Source organism: Antedon mediterranea, chromosome 8, assembly GCF_964355755.1.
Source record: "Antedon mediterranea chromosome 8, ecAntMedi1.1, whole genome shotgun sequence".
NCBI lineage: Eukaryota > Metazoa > Echinodermata > Crinoidea > Comatulida > Antedonidae > Antedon > Antedon mediterranea.
Window position 1 is genome coordinate 25,807,319 of NC_092677.1, and position 22,313 is coordinate 25,829,631.

At 32.6% G+C, this 22,313-nt stretch overlaps 2 protein-coding genes across 4 annotated transcripts in view; both read right to left on the bottom strand.

Moving 5' to 3' along the window:
• On the bottom strand, nucleotides 1-11,084 carry LOC140056501 (lysosomal phospholipase A and acyltransferase-like). The gene is made up of 8 exons (XM_072101888.1): nucleotides 10,913-11,084; nucleotides 8,303-8,456; nucleotides 6,899-7,017; nucleotides 6,086-6,184; nucleotides 5,118-5,345; nucleotides 4,073-4,318; nucleotides 3,531-3,678; nucleotides 1-2,877 (listed from the first exon to the last, which is right to left on the bottom strand). Exons 1-8 carry the CDS (start codon nucleotides 11,028-11,030, stop codon nucleotides 2,745-2,747), a joined length of 1,245 nt encoding a protein of 414 aa, XP_071957989.1. The 5' UTR covers nucleotides 11,031-11,084; the 3' UTR covers nucleotides 1-2,744.
• Nucleotides 11,085-11,911: 827 nt separating this feature from the next.
• Nucleotides 11,912-22,313, bottom strand: part of LOC140056148 (septin-7-like) — a 39,220-nt gene continuing 28,818 nt past the window's right edge. The window contains exons 8-13 of one of the 3 annotated variants that reach the window (XM_072101425.1): nucleotides 21,737-21,787; nucleotides 18,780-18,876; nucleotides 18,008-18,170; nucleotides 17,662-17,809; nucleotides 16,553-16,695; nucleotides 11,912-16,010 (exon numbers count right to left, since the gene is read on the bottom strand). In XM_072101425.1, coding sequence (XP_071957526.1) covers nucleotides 15,962-16,010; nucleotides 16,553-16,695; nucleotides 17,662-17,809; nucleotides 18,008-18,170; nucleotides 18,780-18,876; nucleotides 21,737-21,787 — 651 coding nt within the window. In that variant the 3' untranslated portion in view covers nucleotides 11,912-15,961. The remainder of the gene's footprint in view (nucleotides 16,011-16,552; nucleotides 16,696-17,661; nucleotides 17,810-18,007; nucleotides 18,171-18,779; nucleotides 18,877-21,736; nucleotides 21,788-22,313) is intronic. The other 2 variants (XM_072101427.1, XM_072101426.1) reach the window with 2 other exon arrangements.

Below are 22,313 nucleotides of genomic sequence, written 5' to 3' on the forward strand. Positions count from 1 at the left end.
TCGCATTTTCCTATCTCCTCCTACGATAATTGTTTTTAATAGCTGAAAACAGGTTGAACAGCTAGAGTACAGCATCATAATGTTGAAGACAGGCCGATTTTCTTTAAAAAATAATATTTTGATAGATTTAATATACGATTATACAAATGTATTGATTTGCGATGAATGGAACATCCCAATCTCTCAGTTTGCCAGAGTTTGGTTTAACACAAGTAGGTAAATATATGGGCCCTTTGAGAATAAACTTGCAATACTTTAACAATACTGTAAATACCTATTAACTATTTTTGGTCGTCATTTGAATCGAACATTTCTTACTGTGAATGTTCGTACTGTTAGATGTAATATAAAAATATATACAAATAAACTTTTTTACTGAGATTGTGGTTAGGCTCTACTGTTAGATATATAAACACATTATTATATACAAATAAACTTTATACTGACAGTTCCTTCTCAACGTTTGTATTAATTAATAATTACCAATAATATAAACGTCGTAGTGGTGTATCGTGACATGTACTTTAATATTTCAATCGATTATGACAGTGACAGTTTTAACAAAGTATTAAATTGCAAATGTTTTACTGTATTTAGAGGTATATTATTTATAGGCCTATAAAACATGAACAAAATATTTCGTTACTGAGTGGATAAAGAATATATTTAAAAATTGTTCCTCTTTGTACCTATCCGCTTTCCCATCCCTCAACCCTAATTTTACATTACAAAACACAAATTGGGTTTCTTTAAATGAGTCCAAATCAAAAATTTGGACTCATTTTGTGATAAGTTTCTCCTTAGGAAGTAATTCCCAGGGTGCTAATTTTAGTTGACTACATAAATCATCGTGTCTATTTATTCGTTTCTGTAAACGAAAATGTATTGTAGTCCTGCGGTACGTACATTTGAAATCGCCAGTTTTGTTACGCTGAATTCGAGAACCATCTGTGGGTACGACCTAGATGGTACGCGAGCGAAGCGAGCGTACCATCTAGTCATTTAAAATACGGTACACTAATTTGTTCTGTTATAAGTATTTATTGACGAAATGTATCATACATCTGATTGGCCGATTCGCAGCAGCCATATGAGGGACCGATCCTTCGATTTGTTTAAACAATATCTAGCATTTGGTCTATAACCACACACTGCTTACCAATTTTTTGGATGAACTTATATATATTGCAGGGTGAGTTTATAACTGGATCAGTACATTAGGAATAACATATCTAATTTCATATTACACTTAAATCATTGCAAACGAGCAAAACAAACCTACATACTAATTCTTAATACGAGGGTATTAAGTTGTTTGTAATATCACAAATAAAATATTTTCCAAATGAAAGAAGAGCATTTGTTAAAATGAGTAATTATTTAATAAAATAATAAAGCGTTAATTTAATAGCATCACGCCTTCTCTTTTAAATAATTTGTTATTTTTAAATTAAATGTATATTTATAATAGCTAACAAATGCTTTCAATTGTTACTTTGTCAAGAATATTCTACAAAAATCTGTTTCGTAAATATTGTAAGAATATGTACAGTGTTTTATTAAACTTGTAAACGCAATCTTGTATCCCATTTTACGTACGATTGTTAAAAACTACATCATACAATAACATAAAACTTTGTACATACTTTGTAAATGTCATAATGTATACTCTTGCATATATCTTTCTATCTAAAAATAACGCAGCTTTTTTATCAGTCAATTTTAACAAGAAAAAGAAATTTTCTTAAAACCAGCCAGTCATATAAAAAAAACAAACAGTTTATGCAATATGAAAATTAGGCATATAATAATTTCTTTTTACAAACTCTTTAAAATTATGACGTCATTACTTTTCTTTTTAGGAATACATGTAATTAGTATTTGATTACTTTATTTATTAAGTTATTAAAGCCATCACCAAACAGAAAATAAAACACACAAACATTTGTTATTCCTAATCACATTATTTCACTGCCCCCAACACATCACATTTATTCTCATAGTATTAAAAACCTAACCTTTGCACAGTAGCACCTTTTGTTAGTAAGGTAGGCTTTTTAAACTGGCCTAACTCACGGGAATGCACAGTAGTATATAAAGGGGTTAGGATCATATCTCCCAATATATTTGTATTTTGTATTAATATTTGTCCTCAGTGAGGAAATTCGGATTAGGCCCTCCACGGACCCACGGCAGCCAGCAGTGCAGCGCCTACCAGATTAGGCAATGAGAGTAAAGCATCTTGCCTAAGGATGCAATTAGTATGGTACAGATAACCTCGAACCCATGCCTATCACATGCTATATGCGACATTACACGGTCACCAGTTTTATGCGCAAGAAATGCGTGCCTGATAAAAATCTGATAAAGAATCGACAGTAGCTGTGTAAATAATTGCACAACATAACTCTGTAAAAGGGGTGGCGTACCTGCGTAACTAAATTGCGAAAGAATCAATATCTGCGTAACTAAATTGCAAAAAGAGTCAACATACCTGAACATATTAAAAACTTGTTATGTCACTGCAACTGACATGGCACAACTTATTTGTGAAAACTTGCAGTATCCATTATTGGCATACTTAGAATTAACAAACAAGACAAACAACTATTATAAGAAAAATCGTTGTGGGTACAATTAGTTAATTAAATAAAACAAATCGAAATATTTCATATCCAGATTATGTTTGGTAATGCAGCGTTTATGAGGTATAATAAAAACAGTTAAAAAATAAATATTGATCGTTATAATTTATCGTCTGTTTGTAAAACAGTGTTAATAATGTAGTTGTGTAGTGTAGCGTTTTGAAGGATTTCTAGGTGTTCCCCTCCTGATATCTCAAATTCTGAAACTGGTTGTTTTTGTTCGTTCTTCCACCTGTAGAAAACAAAACAAACATTTAAAAATCAACATATACCAGGATAATAATTACATTCGATATTTGTCCTACAGAAAACAAAAGAAATTAGAAATGTGTAGAACAATATTAAAACATAGAATAAACAATGGGACTAAAACATTATTTCATAAAGTCACGTGGTGTAAGTGGTTATCCTAATAGTTCTAGGATGAAAATCTGTTCAATTTCTTTAAAAATGTATACCGTATATCCTCTGGTATAATCCCACTCCACTAGAACATGAAATTAGGCCGACTTTGGGGGTGGGGGGATTATACCTGGGGAAACCCTGGTTCAGGAAAAAAAATGATTGGTAAGCATTTCTTGTAAAAACTCATCTGAACTGGCTAGAGAGAGGCTAGAGTCAATAATGGGACTATACACGGGGATATGCCTGTTTGTGAAATCACACATATAAAGTAGGGGTGGGATTAGACCCAAAATGGGATTATACCTAAGGATATAAGGTACAGTATTTATCAATCTATTTATGTTCAACCTGCATAGAAACCAGTTCCCCGCAGGGATCTGGTTAATGTTCTCGATTATGATTCTAATTAATCGTCCAATTAATCGAGTCATTAGATAGTAATACACATTTTATATTTCGCTAGGATACTAATAAACTTACTTCAGAAGATATTTTAGACTTCTCATATTAACTGTACCGTCCCCGTCTCCATACTTTATTGTAGGTTGCACGTCGGGAAAATCAGCATCATACGTATAATGCTCCTCTGTCGGCACATCCTTACCGTGGACAGAGAAAACCGGAACACCTTACAAAATAAATGTTAAAATATTTTTTTTAATTTACAATATTGTAAAAACATATATTTCAATTGAAATTCCCAATTTTTCCCACCTGTAGTTTAGCAAGGCAACCTAACAACAAGACACTGAACTCGCCAAGATATTAGAAACTCGTAACAGTCCTTTAATCTTATGTCTGGCTGCGACAAATACCAACAATACTGTACTATGTGCAATGTCTGTTAAGGGGTGTGGAACTGATCGTGTCGCAGCCACAGATGAACCCTTTGATCTCCAGAGCTCAGCATCCCATTAGATTGCCTTAAGTTAAGTATTTATTGTGGCAAAATTAAAACACTCAGGAATACAAATTTAACATCGCAATGGAAGTGAAAGCGCCCTCAAACAAGTATCTCATACCTGGAGGTTCCATAGCACTGATCAATGGTTTAGTATCCTTCCAAAGTTCGTAGCCAATTGGAAACTTGATATCGTTATACAACTGATGATAATCGTATGCTGTGTAGTTACGTGTTGGCGTGCTGATAATGACTTCATCTTTGTCCCACAAGCTCTGTACAGGCGCTAGAATCGCACTGCTGGGGTATGTACGCTGCGCCATTCTTGCCTTGATGGAATCAACGGCCCAAACACCAAAATTATCACCTTCAACACAAAAGTATATAATGATTATAGTGTTAGTACAATATATGAATAAAATACTGACAGATGAGGGCATATCAATTTGATCTCTGGTGCGCGTGCGTACAACTGAGGACTAGTGCTGTTCCGCCGTACCACGTCGAGAATGTTAAAGAGTCGCTATCCAATCGGGTTTGAACTATACCATGAAAGTCCCAGTAGTCTAATGGTTAGGACATCTGCATATCCAGCAGAAGGTCCAGGTTCGAATCTCGGTTGGGGCGACTTTTTCTCATTCTCACAGATTTCCTCATTTTTATCGTTTCAAATGAATTAATCAAATTTCAGTATATCACCGGGCGGTTTTTACATACATATATACCAAATATATACAATATATCATGTAATATGCATACGTGTAAAAGCAAAGGAGCTTGTCATATAGTTGGACCTGGGGAAACGCCACCCTGTCCTGGCACTCTAAATTTTGCACATGACTTGATAACTATGTGATGTGAAATCCATGATTTCTAAACCAAGTCTCATATGAGGCTTAGGTAGTGCTGTTGGATTGGCCGACTTGAACCAAGGAGTGCATTTTAACTATCAAATCACAGTGCCACTTTTCATAGTGTTGGTTTTCATCTGTGATTGAGTAATTTAGTATATATATATAAAGTAAAAATTCAAAATGAAGTTTATACAACTATATAGTTGTATAAACTTCATTTTGAATTTTTACTTTTTTGTTAAATCAAAATAACATACTTCTAAATTTTGTGTATTGATATCAATTTTCTGTAATACATTCCGTGTACGGTACCTGATACATAAAGTCTTAGAATTTTTGTAGCGCCACCTAGTGGTGATGCGATAGGAGCCCACGATTGTATAAACTTGTCCTTCCATGCCTGATCTTGGTGGTTGAGGAAGAAGAGGGTGTACACACAGCCTAGGCTGTGACTAACCAACACCACTTTTGTGTTGCCATTCATCTGGTATGTCTCTTCAATGAGGGCCACTAACTTTTTAAAAAAATCCCCAGCTTCATCTGTAAATAAAAGATATTAAAAATTAATTTAAAAACTTGTTTATTTAGCAAATTTCTGGATCATATTTTTGGAATTGGCATAATTGATTTATCACTTTATTTCTTTAAAGGCAATCCCGTCACAAGGTTGTAATCTTTTTGGGATTTGCCTTCGTCCATTTTCTTGTTTTATCACTTGCCATTTTGTTTTTGTTACTTTTGTCTTTTGGACGTAAATAAATGTTCCTTGAATTGAATTGATTTCAGAATAAAAATTCCATATATTAATATACAACAAACAATACAAAACGGAAAATCACACTAAAATAGGATTTTCTCAGATTTAGTGAAGAGATTTGAAGATCGTAACAGTTCATAGTGCACCTAACAAGATCATTTTAACTATTCAAAACTATATATTAAAAAAAAAAAAACTTTCTATTATTTAAAAGTCGAAGATAGCCAGGTCTCGGGTCCATTCTATTGTCGCCACAGATTGATATCTTCATCAGTACTTCTATGAATGGATGATTAGGTGGGAACACGAACGCTAGTTGATCATACCCAGTACCGTTTTGATCGTACGATTAATTGGGAAACCACCTCACGAACAAATAATATAATTGACTGAATTATACCTAAATAATTACCATATTTGATCACACGCAACAAATTTTTCAGATTCTGTTCAACTTACAGAGCACAAGAAACAACTGTATGTTCTGATACGATTTTTCGAGATTTTCTGTATAAAAACTTACTTGGTGCTAGTCGGAAATCAAACGGAGCGCCACGGACTGACACGTTTCTCGTATAACCCTTAGCGACGAGTGCATCCACTAGTCCAACATAATACATTGCTGTTAATAAAAAGAAAAATTATTCATAATTTGTTTATTAAAATATACAAAATTTATCCATTGTTTTAACAAAATGATTGTTATTATTATTATTTCTTTAATAAGTTTATAAAGATACAGAATATTTAGTAAAGGCGTCTAGTTAGTTTTCTTTCTGTTCTTTTTTTTTCTTTGTCAAGATTTACTCAAATTGTATGTTTTTTTTTGTATAAATTTGTATTACTATAATGTATTGATATTTTTCTATGTTAATGTTTTGATGTTTCTGTATACTTTTTATACTGTTTTTATGTAAATACAATACTTTCAGCTTCTGCTGCTTTTTGTAAATATGTTTTTTTTATACCGAAATAATAAATAAATGTAATTATTTACTGTGGTTTATCCTTCTGAATTCTTTTTCTCATTACAATTAAATTCTATTCCCGTTTTTTTTAACGAAAAAATGGAAAATGTATGGTAATGCTAATTTTGATAGAAAGAAATAATAATTGTCTTTTGTGTAGCGCCTAACCAAAATAAATTTTCTCTAAAGCGCTACGACAACAAGGCTCGAACTAGGTAGAAATTACGTAATTTTATATGCTATGTGAAGAAGATGGGTTTTAGGCAACTGTTTGAAGATGTCAATAGATAAATAAATAATCATGTGTTGATAGTAGTAATTAAGTATTATGTATGATACTATTTTGATTAGTGTGATGTGACACTTACTGAAGCTCTCATGACTAGGATCGAACCACTCAACTGTTGACGTATTTCCAAATCCTGGCACCGTGATTTTCACACCCTTTGGAGGTGAACTTGTCCTTGTTTTTATATCATATACAAGTCTATAAATAGGAAGGATTAGGAGAGATATAGATCGGTTAGTCACCAATAACCAATAAAAGAAGAGGGTACAATAAATATAATTAGCTTTAACAACAAGGTACATACTGTAGTGGCAATACAGTACAATAAAATGTTTACACAATGGAATGATGTACATTTCACTAGCTTACAGTACAACCATTTTCTGATATGAGCACATATTGATTTCGCCATGCAAATGTTCAAACAAAATATGTATTCTTTCTTCCCAAAGTTTCATTTTGTATTACAGAAAACAAAACAGGTTTAAATTGGTGATCAAAACGTAAACAATTTCATTATCACTCATTACCACAAGAATGGAAAGGATGAGTAAGTACAGTAATACCAGCATAAATATTGCTATTATCTATAATCCTTTATCTTGTTGTACAGGAAGCCAGGAAGTGTGGTACTATACTGTACTATATGCTGAAGACCGTTGCACCATATGGTTAATATAATTGTATGGTATGTATACCTGCTAACTTTTTCAGTGGCCAATGCGCGAGACGTTAAATTTAAATTATATAGCGCTCTCTATGTTATTTTAACTCAAATTAACCGCTCTCTATGTTTAATTTTTTGACATATTGAGTTGGCTTTCCTGTATACAATCAATAATAATAACTTATTTCTCAGTCAAATAAAAACAAATTACAGTTAACATTTTCTAAAATAATAGATAATAAGTTAGAATTTAGGGGTATCCCACTGGAAGCTTAAGCTTTAAAATGTGGGGACCAGGCAACATATTTAAGTACAGTAGGGTAAGGTAAGAAACATGTAAAAAATGATAAAGAACAAAAAAGGCATTTAACTTAACGAATGCAGTAGTACACTACTGCACATCAACCATGAAATACAAATAAACATAGGCCTAGGCTATTTAAGCTCAAATTAATTAAATAACGTGCAGTCCAAGTCCCAAGTTAATTTCAACATGTTTTTCTGAATATTTTTATGGATGCGTGAAAAATAGCTACATATGCGTGAGGCATAAAAAATACACACAAGAATTGTGCATGAGAGTTGGTACAGTAGGTATAAAGGGCCTTTCACACCTGTTCCGGCACGGTTCCAGCGAATCGAATGCCAATGTTTCGTTTTCACGACGCTCCACACGGCTATGCACCAATCGATATGCCCATAGCCGCGTAAAAATGAAACACTGACTTTCGATTGGGTTTTCCGGCGCCGGACCGGAACCGTGCCGGAACAGGTGTAAAATTAAGAATTTAGGTCTACAATATACATTATGCTTACCTTATATTTTCAACGAAACAGTTTATAAAAGGTGGGATAAACTCGCCTACATCTAACCAGATAAAGAATGAAGTGGTGTGCTCTCGGCAGTAAAAATGTGGCGCTTCACTTTTATTCAGTGTTGCTTTTAATTGGCTACCACCATCGCCTGGCACTGCAAAAAAATAAACACATTCAAAATGTATTGTCGCGCAAAAATATAAAATAGGAAGATTAATAAAATCAGACTTTAAATAGGCCATTTTGTAGTTTTTCACTTCTGTAAAAAAAAAACCCAAAAATAATTATTTCACATAAATAGACAAAAGAAACCATTAATTGTAACCAAAAACCATTGTCTGACAGACAATTTTAAGTTTATTTCTTGCTGTAAATTGCATTTTTTTAAGGTAAATAATTTTTTATTTCAATCCATTTTTTGGTCAAAGTGAATAACTACTGTATTACGTGACATTAAAATAGCATTTTCAACAAGAAACAAATGTAATAATAATATTTATTCGGCAAAAGTTATTAAAAGTATGTTTTACATTTAATCTTGCCAGGAGCAAGTAATAGGCAGAAAACTGTTCTTACTCCATCATTATTTAATTAATACTGCTTATTTTGATCCTAGGTTGAGATCAAGTACTGTACATTTTCTGATACATGTTCTGAATAAAACCGTATAGTATTAGTAGCATGCCATAGAAAGCTAGGAACTATCAGTATCTATCTATCTATGATACAAGACCTACACTGATAAGATTGAACTCTAATACATACATGCATTTATTTATACAGTAACCCATTTTAAAGTTGTTTTGTTTGCTTTCAAGTCAATAAAATGGTGTATTGCAAACACTCTTATCAACTTGGAGTGATCACACCAGTTCAGCTACAGAATACACATATATGTAATATACTGCATTGCAGAGAACATTTTCAGTAACAACATTGATTATAACATCTGATAAATCAGAATTTTGATTAGAAAAACCATAGTTTTGTATTGTATTTTTAGCTACTGAGTATAACATTTGATAAAAAAAAAAGTAGGCCTGGTGTTTTAATGACATACAATGTTATCAAGCACATGTTATTAGAATGCCATATGTTAAATGTAATTAATATTTAAACAAAATTAAAATCAGTTGAAATATACATCTCTCCTGAAGTGAATTGATTGTTTTGGCATTGTGGAGCAGTCTTCAATCACGGACCTATAAATTATAGGCCCGTGCTTCTTCAATCTAGTAAACCTTTAATTAAATTTTTATGCATAATAATCAAATAAATAAAATAAAACGTGATGTTGGATGGCATGTATTTGATATACACTTTATTTTATGTTTTGACAAAATATTGTATGTATGTATGTCTGTTCTGTAAACTCCTGCCTGGTCTCTGTCCGTCTCTGTACTTACTGCCCTGCCACATCATCTTTTAGAACTACTTATTGATTTCGATCCAAGTCGGCCCTAAACCGTCTCGGCCAAAGTCAAGTCGGCCCCAAGTCAACTCAGCCAAAAAATAATCGGTCAACTCGGCCCCGTTAAAGTATGGAACGCAAAAATTGCAAATGAAGGGGATTGATAAAATAATATTTCTTCACAATTTTTTAACTATGAATAATTCTGACTTTTAATGAATATTAATATTTAGACAATAATATATTTTTAGCAAAAAAATAGGAATGATTTCACTAACTTTCCTTTATTTACGTTTAATAAAATTTCAAATTGCACAATTGAAAACAATTCGTAGCTGCGTCTCACTGCGCCTTTGGCAGCTTTTTCGATATCTACAACTGCTACGTGTTTTCGCTGACCGTGGGATTCCCCTTTTTTTTTAAACGCAAATCATGGACAAAAACGATAGGTACGATCATTTTTTCTATGGCAAAATGGTGGAACGTAGGCCTCCGTCTTCGATTTACTAAAATGCGGTACCTGTACGTGTTTTTGTATCACGCGTGTACTTATATTCATATCGGCAATGAGTTCATTTTTTTATATATTATTTAATTATATAATATTTTTTATTTCTTCATTTTTTTTAAAGCGTGGATAGTAAGAATCATAATAATATTAAGCACTTTTTGCGTTCCATACTTTATTCTGGCCGAGTTGACCGATTCGTTTTTGGCCGAGTTGACGTGAGAGGCCGAGTTGACGTGAGAGGCCGAGTTGACTTGGGGACGACTTGACGTGGGGTCGACTTGACTTTGGCCGAGACGGTTTGGGGCCGACTTGACCTGCACCCGTATTAATTAGTACTAGGCCTACTACTAGTTAAGTAGGCCTATTAATTATTCACATTAAGCCTAGGCCTAGCTAGGCTAGGCCTACTAGTCATCATACAACAGTCACCGAGTCAGTCAGTACATAATAAGAAAGAAAGTAAGACAACTAAATATTTCACGGATCCTATTTCACAACAGAATAGTTAAGACAAGTAATTAGACACCAACAGTGTTTAATTAACATATTCTCGAAAGCCTCAGCTAGTCTATGCCCACTATCATTACCCAACCAAAAGCGCGCCTGCTGCTGCCCAATTGATAGTATGTCCACGTCCACAACAAGAAGAGCGAGGCCTAACAAAAACAACAAAGCAAACTCGACTTACGTAAAATAACTGGGTATTTTTTAAACTGCTTGACCGAACCTCCTGTTGTTAAAAGTATACTGAAAATAATAAAGCAAAAAACGGTGAATAATAAATCGATTTTCTTTCGAAAATACATTTCTAACGAAATCGTCAGGGCTAGGCTTGCGCTTGTGTACTTTTTGTTACTACGTTTTTTGTCGTATGATGTTTGTTTGTCGCCCCCTCGCCCCTCTCATTCATTGGGGTTTAAACACAACACGTGTGTAAATAGTCCAATCTCGTGACCATCGATCACGCGAAAACTAAATAAATATAAACATGACTGGACACTCTCACGTTTAAGATGCTTTTGTTTCAATAATAGAAATCATTTCATTTTTCAAAATAGCTTTTCAACTATTCGAAATATTGAAAAAGCAGCTTAAATCTTAATGTTTCATTTTAATAACATGTGACCAACACACCTCTTACACGCCCCAATCTTAATAATACTCTGCCGTAATTTGTGGCTGAATTCGACTTTTAATACACTGGAAAAAATAAGTTGTTAATACTTCCAATTTTTATTGAAAAGCGAAAAATAACGAAGTGATTAGTGGTGTTCCGTCATCAGAATGCAATTGATTGGTCAAATGAAATTGGCTCACATTTACAAACCCCATTTAAAAATTCTCCACTTTTTGGATAGTTTGTGTTTAGTTTGTGATTTCATACCTCCATCATGGTTAATTTATGTATTACACTGTTGAAAGATAATTGAATATATATTAACACACACTCTTCTGAGTACAGTATTGGGAGGACGAATTATATCTTGGGAAATATTTAAATTTTAGCTCTTTTTTTAACTGAAATAGCAACAAAAAGTTGACAAATGCATGTATGTGCCTCGTACAGAAGATTAAATCAACGGTTTTTTTTAAAGCATGTATAAAACTACTGGTCACAGCGAGATTGACGTCTGCTCATACCATTTTTAGTAAACCAGCATTAGAGAGTTATCAAGAAATAACTGGGGTTACGACCGTAAAAGCCTTGTACCTTTTATCCATGGGTGCAAACACCGCGCCATATTACCAAAATAAATAAAAGTGACACAAAGCGATAGATTGTTTAATCCTAATCCTATATTATTAATTTAATGAGCAACATGGCGTATATTAACTACATTAACATACAAGACTCTAGCATACTTTACAATCAGCTTTAGAAAGAAACTCAAGAGAAAATAACTTTTAAAAAATATTAAAAAGAAAATTTATAATACAAAAGGAGTGGATTATTAATTTTAGAAGGATAATCTTAATTTAGCCTTCTCATAAAAAAAAAAATTCTGGTCATTAGAATTTTTTTTAACAGTTGCCACAATAAAGATACAGTACCAGCAACAGAGTGTAACAAACTACATTATGCTTACAAACCAATTGTGCATTATTGCAGAAGCTATCACAACAATTTAGTTTCGGCGAGCATGTGTGTTACGCTCCGTTGCTTTCTCTGAAGCCACTCAGCAACCAAAAAAGTCACTACAGTAATCCATAACACATAATTTTTTATATAAACATATAGAAATAAGTTTACTTGTATCTTAGTATATCATTGGTTATTACAATATTATGCACGGTCTATCTTTGTTTTAAAATTGAAACGTTGGGTAAAAGTTTCAATGTAACCTACGTAACCTTTACCTTCACTGTAAACGAAAATTTGTTTCAAATATCTTTCTATTGATGTGTAATCGGACACGCATCAAAAAAAAATTGTACTAATTGTATAGTAACATTTTTAATTCTTTTCGCTCCAAAATATAAGAAATCGGCTTTGCATAAACAATATATAAATAACGATGACAGGCCTATAATAAATTATTATTTATTTATACAATAATTTAAACTATGAATATTAATTAACTTAAAATGTTAATTAATAAGTTGGAAGATGGTCATATCATCACTAGTAGCTTGCGCAAGGGGGGGGGGGGGAGGGAGGTTGCAAAACCTTAAAATCTTGATGACAATAAGTTTATTTCAATAAATTGCCTGGGAAATTCTCTATCGCGCCTGTAAATAAAAAAAAAATGCTATACATGCTATGTTTCTTACAAGCAGCTTACTTTTTTTTACCTAAAAAAATATGACACTACTGCTTTTAATAAATGGCAAAAAATGTATGGGAAGCCAAGACGTTATGTTTGATCAGTATCTGCACCGTTATGGGCAACTTACACCCACCCTCAACACACTGTATACTTATATGTATCAAATATGTATTTTTATAAAAAGACACACACGCATATATTCCTCTCATACACACTAACACACACTATATACACATTAAACTACAGTAATGATATTGTTTTAAGTTATTAATAATTAAATATGTTTTTGCATCATGCTTGCAACGCCATATTTATAATGAGAACTTGACCTTTGACCTGTGTGTACATGTGCCACAACTAAAACAAATTCAATAATTATACCACTTATGTTATTCAAATAATCAATAAATAAATTAAGCGTTATAGAAATTTGAAATTAGAAATGGCAACTTTAAATAGATTTATTATTAAATAATACCGTTACAGTTTTAAAATGGTGTTCTATCTGGAACTACATTTGAGCTAAGAAAAAAAAAAGTTTCATTTATAGGCCTATGACATAATGGCAGTACATAAAACACATAAATATAAAATTCAAATTATACGATTAGATTATATTATTATAACAGAAATGCATTTTAATACATAACAATTATACAGTTACTACATTACAAAAAATGATTATATAAGGTTGAAAAAACTAAGTTATATAACAATCATACAAAAATAAGGACTAAGTATTTTAATATATTTGGCTCTAAAATAATAAAGAGCAAGAAACCGGGGATTATATTTTACATGCTTTATTAAGCTTGGTTCACACTAGGACGCAACGCAAGGACGTAGATGCAACGCAAACGAGTTGACCAATGATAAGTCGAATAAATCCATCGCTTGTGATTGGTCAAATTCCTTACGTTGCGTTTTATCATTGTGTTGCGTCTCTAGTGAGAACCAATCATTAAACGATTTTCACAAAAGCAAATTTAATTATTTATAATAAAGACATTGTAAAAAAGACATCTTTATTAACTTTGAGAATCTTACACCCCTTTCACATTGTCTACAACATTCCGGAGTGCACACTATACAAACGCCAGTCCTCACCCGGTGTGTGTAAAGCTCTGTTTACACTATCAAACTAGTTTGACAAAAAAAAAAGATGTGCCCAAATATGATAGTGATAGGACATCGTCGTGTCCATATATGGGCACATCACATTTTTTTGTCACAAGATTGATAGTGTAGACAGCGCTTAAGGGGATGTGAAAGGCATATACTTGCCATGGATTATAATCTAAACACATATTCCAATATAATATTGTGGTGGGGGGGGGGGGGGGGGTTAGAAAAAATGACCACAAAAATAATAATAATAAGATGTTTGTAATATTGTATTCCCATAACCTGTGCAATATGATTTCCTCATTATTAATATGTATTACATTTTTTTTTTTATCTTATATATAAAAACAAGCTTACCAATAATATGGGTATAATAATAAAACTTTATAATTACAATACAAGTAGGTTCAAGATCCAAACACTTCCTACAATGTTTTCAACATAAATCTCTGTTTACACTATCAAGCTGGTTTGACAAAAAAAAGTGTGGTATGCCCAAATATGGTAGTGATATGACATCATCATGTCCATATATGGGCACATCACTTTTTTTTGTCATAAGTTTGATATAAGTGAGCTTAAGTCATTTCAAAATTTGTTTTATTGTATACACTATCATCATTATTGTTTGTGGACATTAAATTTAAACATTAATAATTAAATAATTAATTAATAAACACTGTATTCACTTCACTAGCAAAGTAGAAGAAAAGTTTTACCAAAATAAAAACATAACATTTGCTAAATTTCTTTTCTATAAAATATCGTAAAGTGCTCAAAAAATTGTTGAAGAATTTTGATGTTTACTACCTTGGAAAAAGAGGGTGCATCTAAATATACCCATATTTAAAATTCATATGAAAAAATTATGGGATGGGCTTATTACCAATACAGCATTTTGTCTGAGAAGTAAAATATTAACATAATGGGTGAAATACAAGATGAATATCAACGGATACATTTGATAAAGTAATCAGTAAAGGTCAGAAACAATTGTTATAAAATATATGGTCTACAATAGTCTACTCAAAAACCATACACAAAATGACAAAATATTTGGATGTATACAAATACATTAAGTGGTAGAAATATATTCAGACATTTCATCCCGTATATATAACTTCTTTAATTCACAATACCAAGTATTATATTAAAACCTCTATTAAGGGAACATTTTCCTCATGTGAAACAAACATGGGGAAATATATGTATTAACACTACATAAACCCATATTAGGGGGAAATCCCGTATTATGGGGAAATCCCGTATTCGGGGGAAGTCCCTACTCAGGGAAGTCCCTATTCAGGGGAAATCCCTATGTCTGAGGAATCCCTTAGAGAATTCCCTTCTTATGTTGGGTCCTGAAGGTGACCCCTTAATAGGAGTTCTACTGTATGATAAACCAACAAAGCAATATGATCATCTGTGCATGCTCACAAACAAGTCCATGTTGTGATACCTTGATAGACTGCACCAAATTCTGAAATGGGGGTTGTCGAGGTAGCGACGACAAGCCATCACAATACAGATTAGTTTGTAAGCTTGCGTAGACATTGTTTACGTCTGGTTGCTTCGTTTCTTTGCGTAGTGTTGTGTAAAGTTTCTATTGCTAGCCTCTACAGCGTGAGTGATAGCACAATCGTAAGTGATGTGCGTATCTGTCTAACGACCAGATATACTCATCTTCCCGCTCAGAATCTGTGGCCCCTCACTGAGGTCGCAATGGCATCTTCTTTTCATCCTCTAAACATACAGGATTTGACTCAATATTATATACAATGTTGGAGAAAGGTACACAGTTCCATATTTGAAGGGAAATTCATTTTGCAAGAGCTGAGGATGGCTTAAAATAAAGTCTTCTTTTTGTCCTTAGATTTCTTATCGCCCATACTCCTGTTTAAAATAAAGACAGTTATAGTTTACTTATAATATTTTATATCTTTAATTCTGTACATATTTCTTAATTATTTAAATGGCTTTGTTTTATTTTCTATTATTGTATAATGATGATAATGACAGTCCTTTAGTGTGGTTCACACTTGGATCCAAGCGCAACGCAAGAAAGTAAATGCTACGCAAGTAGGATGACCAATCACAATGCGATGGACCACCCAAACCGTCGAATTACTTGTGGAAACCAAGCAGTAAAGCTCGGTCTACAATATCAAACTAGTTTGACAAAAAAGTGTGATGTGCCCCAATATGGTAATATGTCAAAATGTGTTAGTATTATGCCAAAATATGGTAGTGATATGACATCTTCGTGCCCATATATGGGCACATAATATTTTGTTGTCACATAAAGTTTGATAGTGTAGACAGAGCTTAATGTGGTGATGAGAAAGATTTGTTTTAGTGGTTATGGGGAAAATTATGAAGATAATGATGACATGACAATGATGATGAATCATATTAATATATTTAAAATGCATTACTTATTGTTAAGCATCCTCGATCCCGACAGACGGACTGACTCATCAAATACAGCTTTGTCTTTCTCAAACTGTTTTCTCTTTTCTTCTAATTCTCGTTGCTGTTGCTCTAAACTCTTCCTCATTTGTTCATCTCGTCGTCTCAACTAAAAATTAAAAGTTAATTAAAAATTAGCTATCATCATTTGATTTATTTTATTAAATTATTAAATAGTTTATCCATCCTGTAATTGGTGAGTTGCTCGTTGTTGAATGCGCATGGAAAAAAAAAATGATGTTTTCTCAATAGCCGGGCAAGTTCACTGCAGACTACACATTTTGGGCAAGCGCTCAGATAGAATACAGACATCATCATTTGATTTGTTTTATCACTGGCCCACCGGGCAAGTTCACCCATTTTGGGCAAGCTCTCAGATAGAATACACTGACATCACTATTTGATTTAGATATGTTTATCACTAGCCCACCGGGCAAGTTCACATATTTTGGGCAAGCCCCCAGATAGAATACACTGACATCACTATTTGATTTAGATATGTTTATCACTAGCCCACCGGGCAAGTTCACCCATTTTGGGCAAGCCCTCAGATAGAATACACTGACATCACTATTTGATTTAGATGTGTTTATCACTAGCCCACCGGGCAAGTTCACCCATTTTGGGCAAGCCCTCAGAAAATACACTGACATCACTATTTGATTTAGATATGTTTATCACTAGCCCACCGGGCAAGTTCACCTATTTTGGGCAAGCCCTCAGAAAATACACTGACATCACTATTTGATTTAGATGTGTTTATCACTAGCCCACCGGGCAAGTTCACCTATTTTGGACAAGCCCTCAGAAAATACACTGACATCACTATTTGATTTAGATGTGTTTATCACTAGCCCACCGGGCAAGTTCACCCATTTTGGGCAAGCCCTCAGAAAATACACTGACATCACTATTTGATTTAGATGTGTTTATCACCAGCCCACCGGGCAAGTTCACCCATTTTGGGCAAGCCCTCAGAAAATACACTGACATCACTATTTGATTTAGATGTTTATCACTAGCCCACCGGGCAAGTTCACCCATTTTGGGCAAGCCTCAGATAGAATACACTTACATCTGCTTCTGAATCTTTTAATTTCTTTTTCTTTTCCATTACTTTCATCTCAAATACTTGTTCCATCTCTGCTTCCATTTTCTTCATCTTCAAATCGTGTTCTTTCTTTTCATCCTGGAACTGTGATAAGGGATTCTTGCCTGATACCCTGAAATTAAACAGACGTTTATAAATTAAATTTTTATTTAAAAAACATCTGTTTCCACCGTAAAATCCCTTTTTCCTCCGAGCACTATGAGCACCTATGAACTATACTTTGTATAAAAACTTTATACAAAATCATTTATCAAATACAAATTACAGATGAAAAAAACTATGTATTAAAAATATAGCATTTGACTCTTACTTTGATGACACTTTGCGGCCTTCACCTGCGGTGATAGCGGTGAGCTTGCGACACCTGTAGTTTTCGTAATGAACGTTATTCGTCACGTCCTTCAGATCTTGCATGTGTGTTCTGATGAGCATATTTCGAAGTGTAATGAAGTCACAGTGTTCTAAATTTTCAACTGAAAATGATAAAAAAAATATTACAAATTAAGTTTTTGACATGCAAGTAATAAATGTCTTGTAAAAAAAAAACGTCTAAATATTAAATGATTACACAGAGCTTAAATGTAAAATTTAAAGGTAGTGTTCACATTTTTCTTGCATTATATTTGAGCAGCTTGGGTACATCGATGTTTGCCTGTTAATATCATGGGTTCAAATCTTGTATATTAAGCTCTGTGTAAACTATCAAACTAGTTTGACAAAATAAAAAAGTGTGATGTGCCCAAATATGGTAGTGATATGCTTAAATATGGTAGTGATATGACATCATCATGTCCATATATGGGCACATCATACTTTTTTTCATAGTTTAGACAGTTCACTGTGTAGAACATCTTGTTGATTTTGTTTTGTTTTTTAATTTGAAATTGGCATAGTAAATATATTATGAAACAAATTCTATATTGGGATATTAACTATAACCATTACACCGATTGTATTAGGCGCCTTGGTAAATTATTTTAAACGAAAAGAACGCGTTCAGACACATTTGCTATTGTATTACGACATTATTATTACGACATTATGTCGTAGAGGTGCGTAACTACCATCTATAATTTTCATACCTTCTGCTACTCCCCATGGATATTGTCTTCCTCGTACCCGTTTACCGTTGACCTCCAAAACTGAGTTACTACCAACAACAGCAAATGGTACCCTGTCCTAAAAATAAAAAAATAAATGCATCTAATATGATGTTAATTTATTAAAATTTCTCTCTAAAAAAAGAGACTCCAAAAACCAGAAACACTAGTATGGAACAGCTTACCAGCAACAGTTAAATGCTCAACTAGTCTAAACAGTTTCAAGACCAACCTAAAGACGTCGCTATTCGCTGATGTTCTCGCACGTTGTTAATGCACAAAGCGCCATGAGCGCCACATGGGTGGAGGATACCGGCGCTATATAAGTTTTCATTTATTATTATTATTATTATTATTATTATTTTTAGATCGAAAATTCTTCCCCATTAATATTCAAATTACATTCAGAAAACAAGACATTTTAGATAACAATCCTATTGTCTCACTGAGTCTTATAGTATTGTACTATACTATATGAAATTTTTAACTATCAACTAAATTAATAACTCGCTGATGCTTGTTTGCTTCGTGGAATATATTAATATTTATTAAATTATAATATTTCTATATGAGTTGATCGCAACACTAATGTCTAATAGCATGTTGAATTATGTAAGCTAAATGCTTGGCTACCAAACTGTACATATTTCTTAAGCTTTAGCCTGACTGCAAATTCTGCATGGGAGCTACAGTAATTTCTTTCAGTTTTTTAAGTGCCCTCATTTAATAGGCCTCATGACGGAATAGTGCTCTCTATAAGCACTTCTTTCTGGCTGTTTTACTTTACCATTTCGATTCTTTTTGCTTATTTTATTTGGAGATGTTAATTGCCTTTGGATTTCATTACATGTATTTGTATAGTACGATAATACATTTATTACTATGAACTAATATTTATATGTTATATTTTTCAATATTTGATATATTATGAATTAAAAACTAAATATCCAGCCACTGACACTCACGGCCTTACCATTTTTTTAAAAAAGTTATTTGCCTTTGGATTTTAATACTCTTATTATAATAATAATAGATTGTTATTATTATACTGTACTATTACTATAAAACATCGTGTATGTTATAGTCTAAAAATACTACAAATTTTATAGTTAGCATTGTAATGTAGTTATAGTAAATTTTGATTGTAGAACGCACCTTCATATCGAAGTGTGCCACTGTTACAATAGTGTATGTTCAAATAAATTATTATTATTATTATTATATATTATGAATTAATACATATTGCCTGGTTTTAGTACTCCTTATTAGGTTATTCAACCTACAAGATAGCCTATGGTACAATTTGACTTCCTATTCAGCGGCTTGCACACTTCCCGCATGTCCGCCCACAATGACTTAGACGTTGTAACCTTTAACCAGGGCTTCTTTACCCTAAGGCTGTTAAATCTATCACTTCACCTTTACGGAGATCTTAAAGTGAGTCATTATCTATTTATAGCCGAGGATCAATAACAGGCAAAATGCTGTATATGGTTTTATCAACTACAAATTGTGCATTTTGTATGTTTTAATATAAGCCGATAAAATAATTTATTTAATAATATACTACTATATTTTAAAATATGAATAAAAAGAACCAATTTAAAGATTAAATTTAGTAAATCAACACAGCACTGTTTTCTAAAATCCAAATTATTTAAACATTAGACGTACAAAAAAAAAAACAATCACATCATCACAGATATAAAAAGCCTATTTAAAATAATTTCATTTTTCAGGTTACTAGCTCAATGGGCTATTGATACATAAACACCACCACCAATTACAAATGTTTAATAATCTTTATAATACCACACATTCACACAGCAGATATTAAGCTCTGTTTACACTATCAAACTATGTGACAAAAAAATGTGATGTGCCCATATATGGACATGATGATGTCATATCAATACCATCTTTGGGCATATCATCACCATAATTGGGCACATCACACTATCAAACTTTGTGACATATTACTACCATATTTGTGCACATCACACTTTTTTTGTCAAACTAGTTTGATAGTGTGGACAGAGCTTTAGAGAACAGAACATTTGTTTAAGCAATAGCAATATACCACCAATAAGCAATGCAGTTTGCAACCACAGAATACAAAGATTAATGAAGATGAAAAGGCAAAGAAAACAGAAATCATAAATATTCATTAAGGCATTGAAAATGAATATTCATTTATGCATTGATAATGAATATTCATTAAAGGCATAAATGTCATTAAGACATACATAATGAATATGCAAAAGACATACATAATGAATATACATGATCTAATGAATATACATTAAGGCATTGATAACAAATATTCATTAAAGACACAAATGTCATTAAGACATACATAATGAATATGTATAATGGATACATAATGAATATGTATAAGGGATACATAATGAATATGCATGAAGGCATACAGTACATCCAATGAATATGCATTAAGGTATAAGGCCTACCTAATGAATATTTATTAATATGCAAAACATTGTGATTTCTATATAAACAGAGATGAATTTTGTTATATTTAACTTTCAATGTAACACATACACAATACATTGCTTATGATAGGGAAATAACAACTACACAGACAAGAGAATGACACAACATCAAACAATCAAATACTAACACTAACAGTGATATAAACACAGTCAGACATGCAGCTAGTAAAATGATTACAAGTTGTATCGTCTCTGAGGAAAGTTTCAAAATGTCATCAAAATATTTTATAAATTGAGCAAAAATTAAACAAACCGGACACCAACACCTCACGTTTTGTACGGTGTGCGCCCTGATGTGCGTATAAACTCCAGAGTTTTGCTTCGCAATGTGAAAGGGGTGTTTGTTACTCAGAGAGCGACACTACTATGACGAGTATATATAAAGCATTGGTGAATCTGATAGATGAATGCGGTGGTTATATTTTATACCTTTACATTCACACTAGCCTTTTCTTGGTCTCTCTGCAACATATTTCTCCTCTGATAAAAGAAGATGCAATGAGGAGCAGGAGGAGGAGGTAAAAGAAAGAGTAACATTAACAAACTCATTTCAATAATTAATATCTATAATATTTCATATCTTTAAATAACTATTATCATAATATGTGCCATGCGTTTATCTGCCAGAGGGGGTTGTGACAATTGTTCTAACAGCTGAGCAGACTATTTTTGTATACTGTAGTACATTTTCAGGCAATAACTGCATTCATTCATTAATAGCGGAATAATACAATAGATTCCACTAGTTTGATGCATTGTGGGTTAAATCTTCATGAACAGAGAAGTTGTAGCTTTTTTCTACGTACAAGATTTTCTTTGATTTTCAATATTTTAGTCTTCATATATGTTAAAAAAATGTCATTTATTTACCATTTTTAAATAGGATAGCCTGTACAATTTCTTTTTTTTTATTACAAAAGAATTGATATTAAGGGGTCGTTAAAATGTATGGTTCAAAGTTCAATTTAAAATTGAAGCCCACAATGCATTATTCAAAATGGTGGAT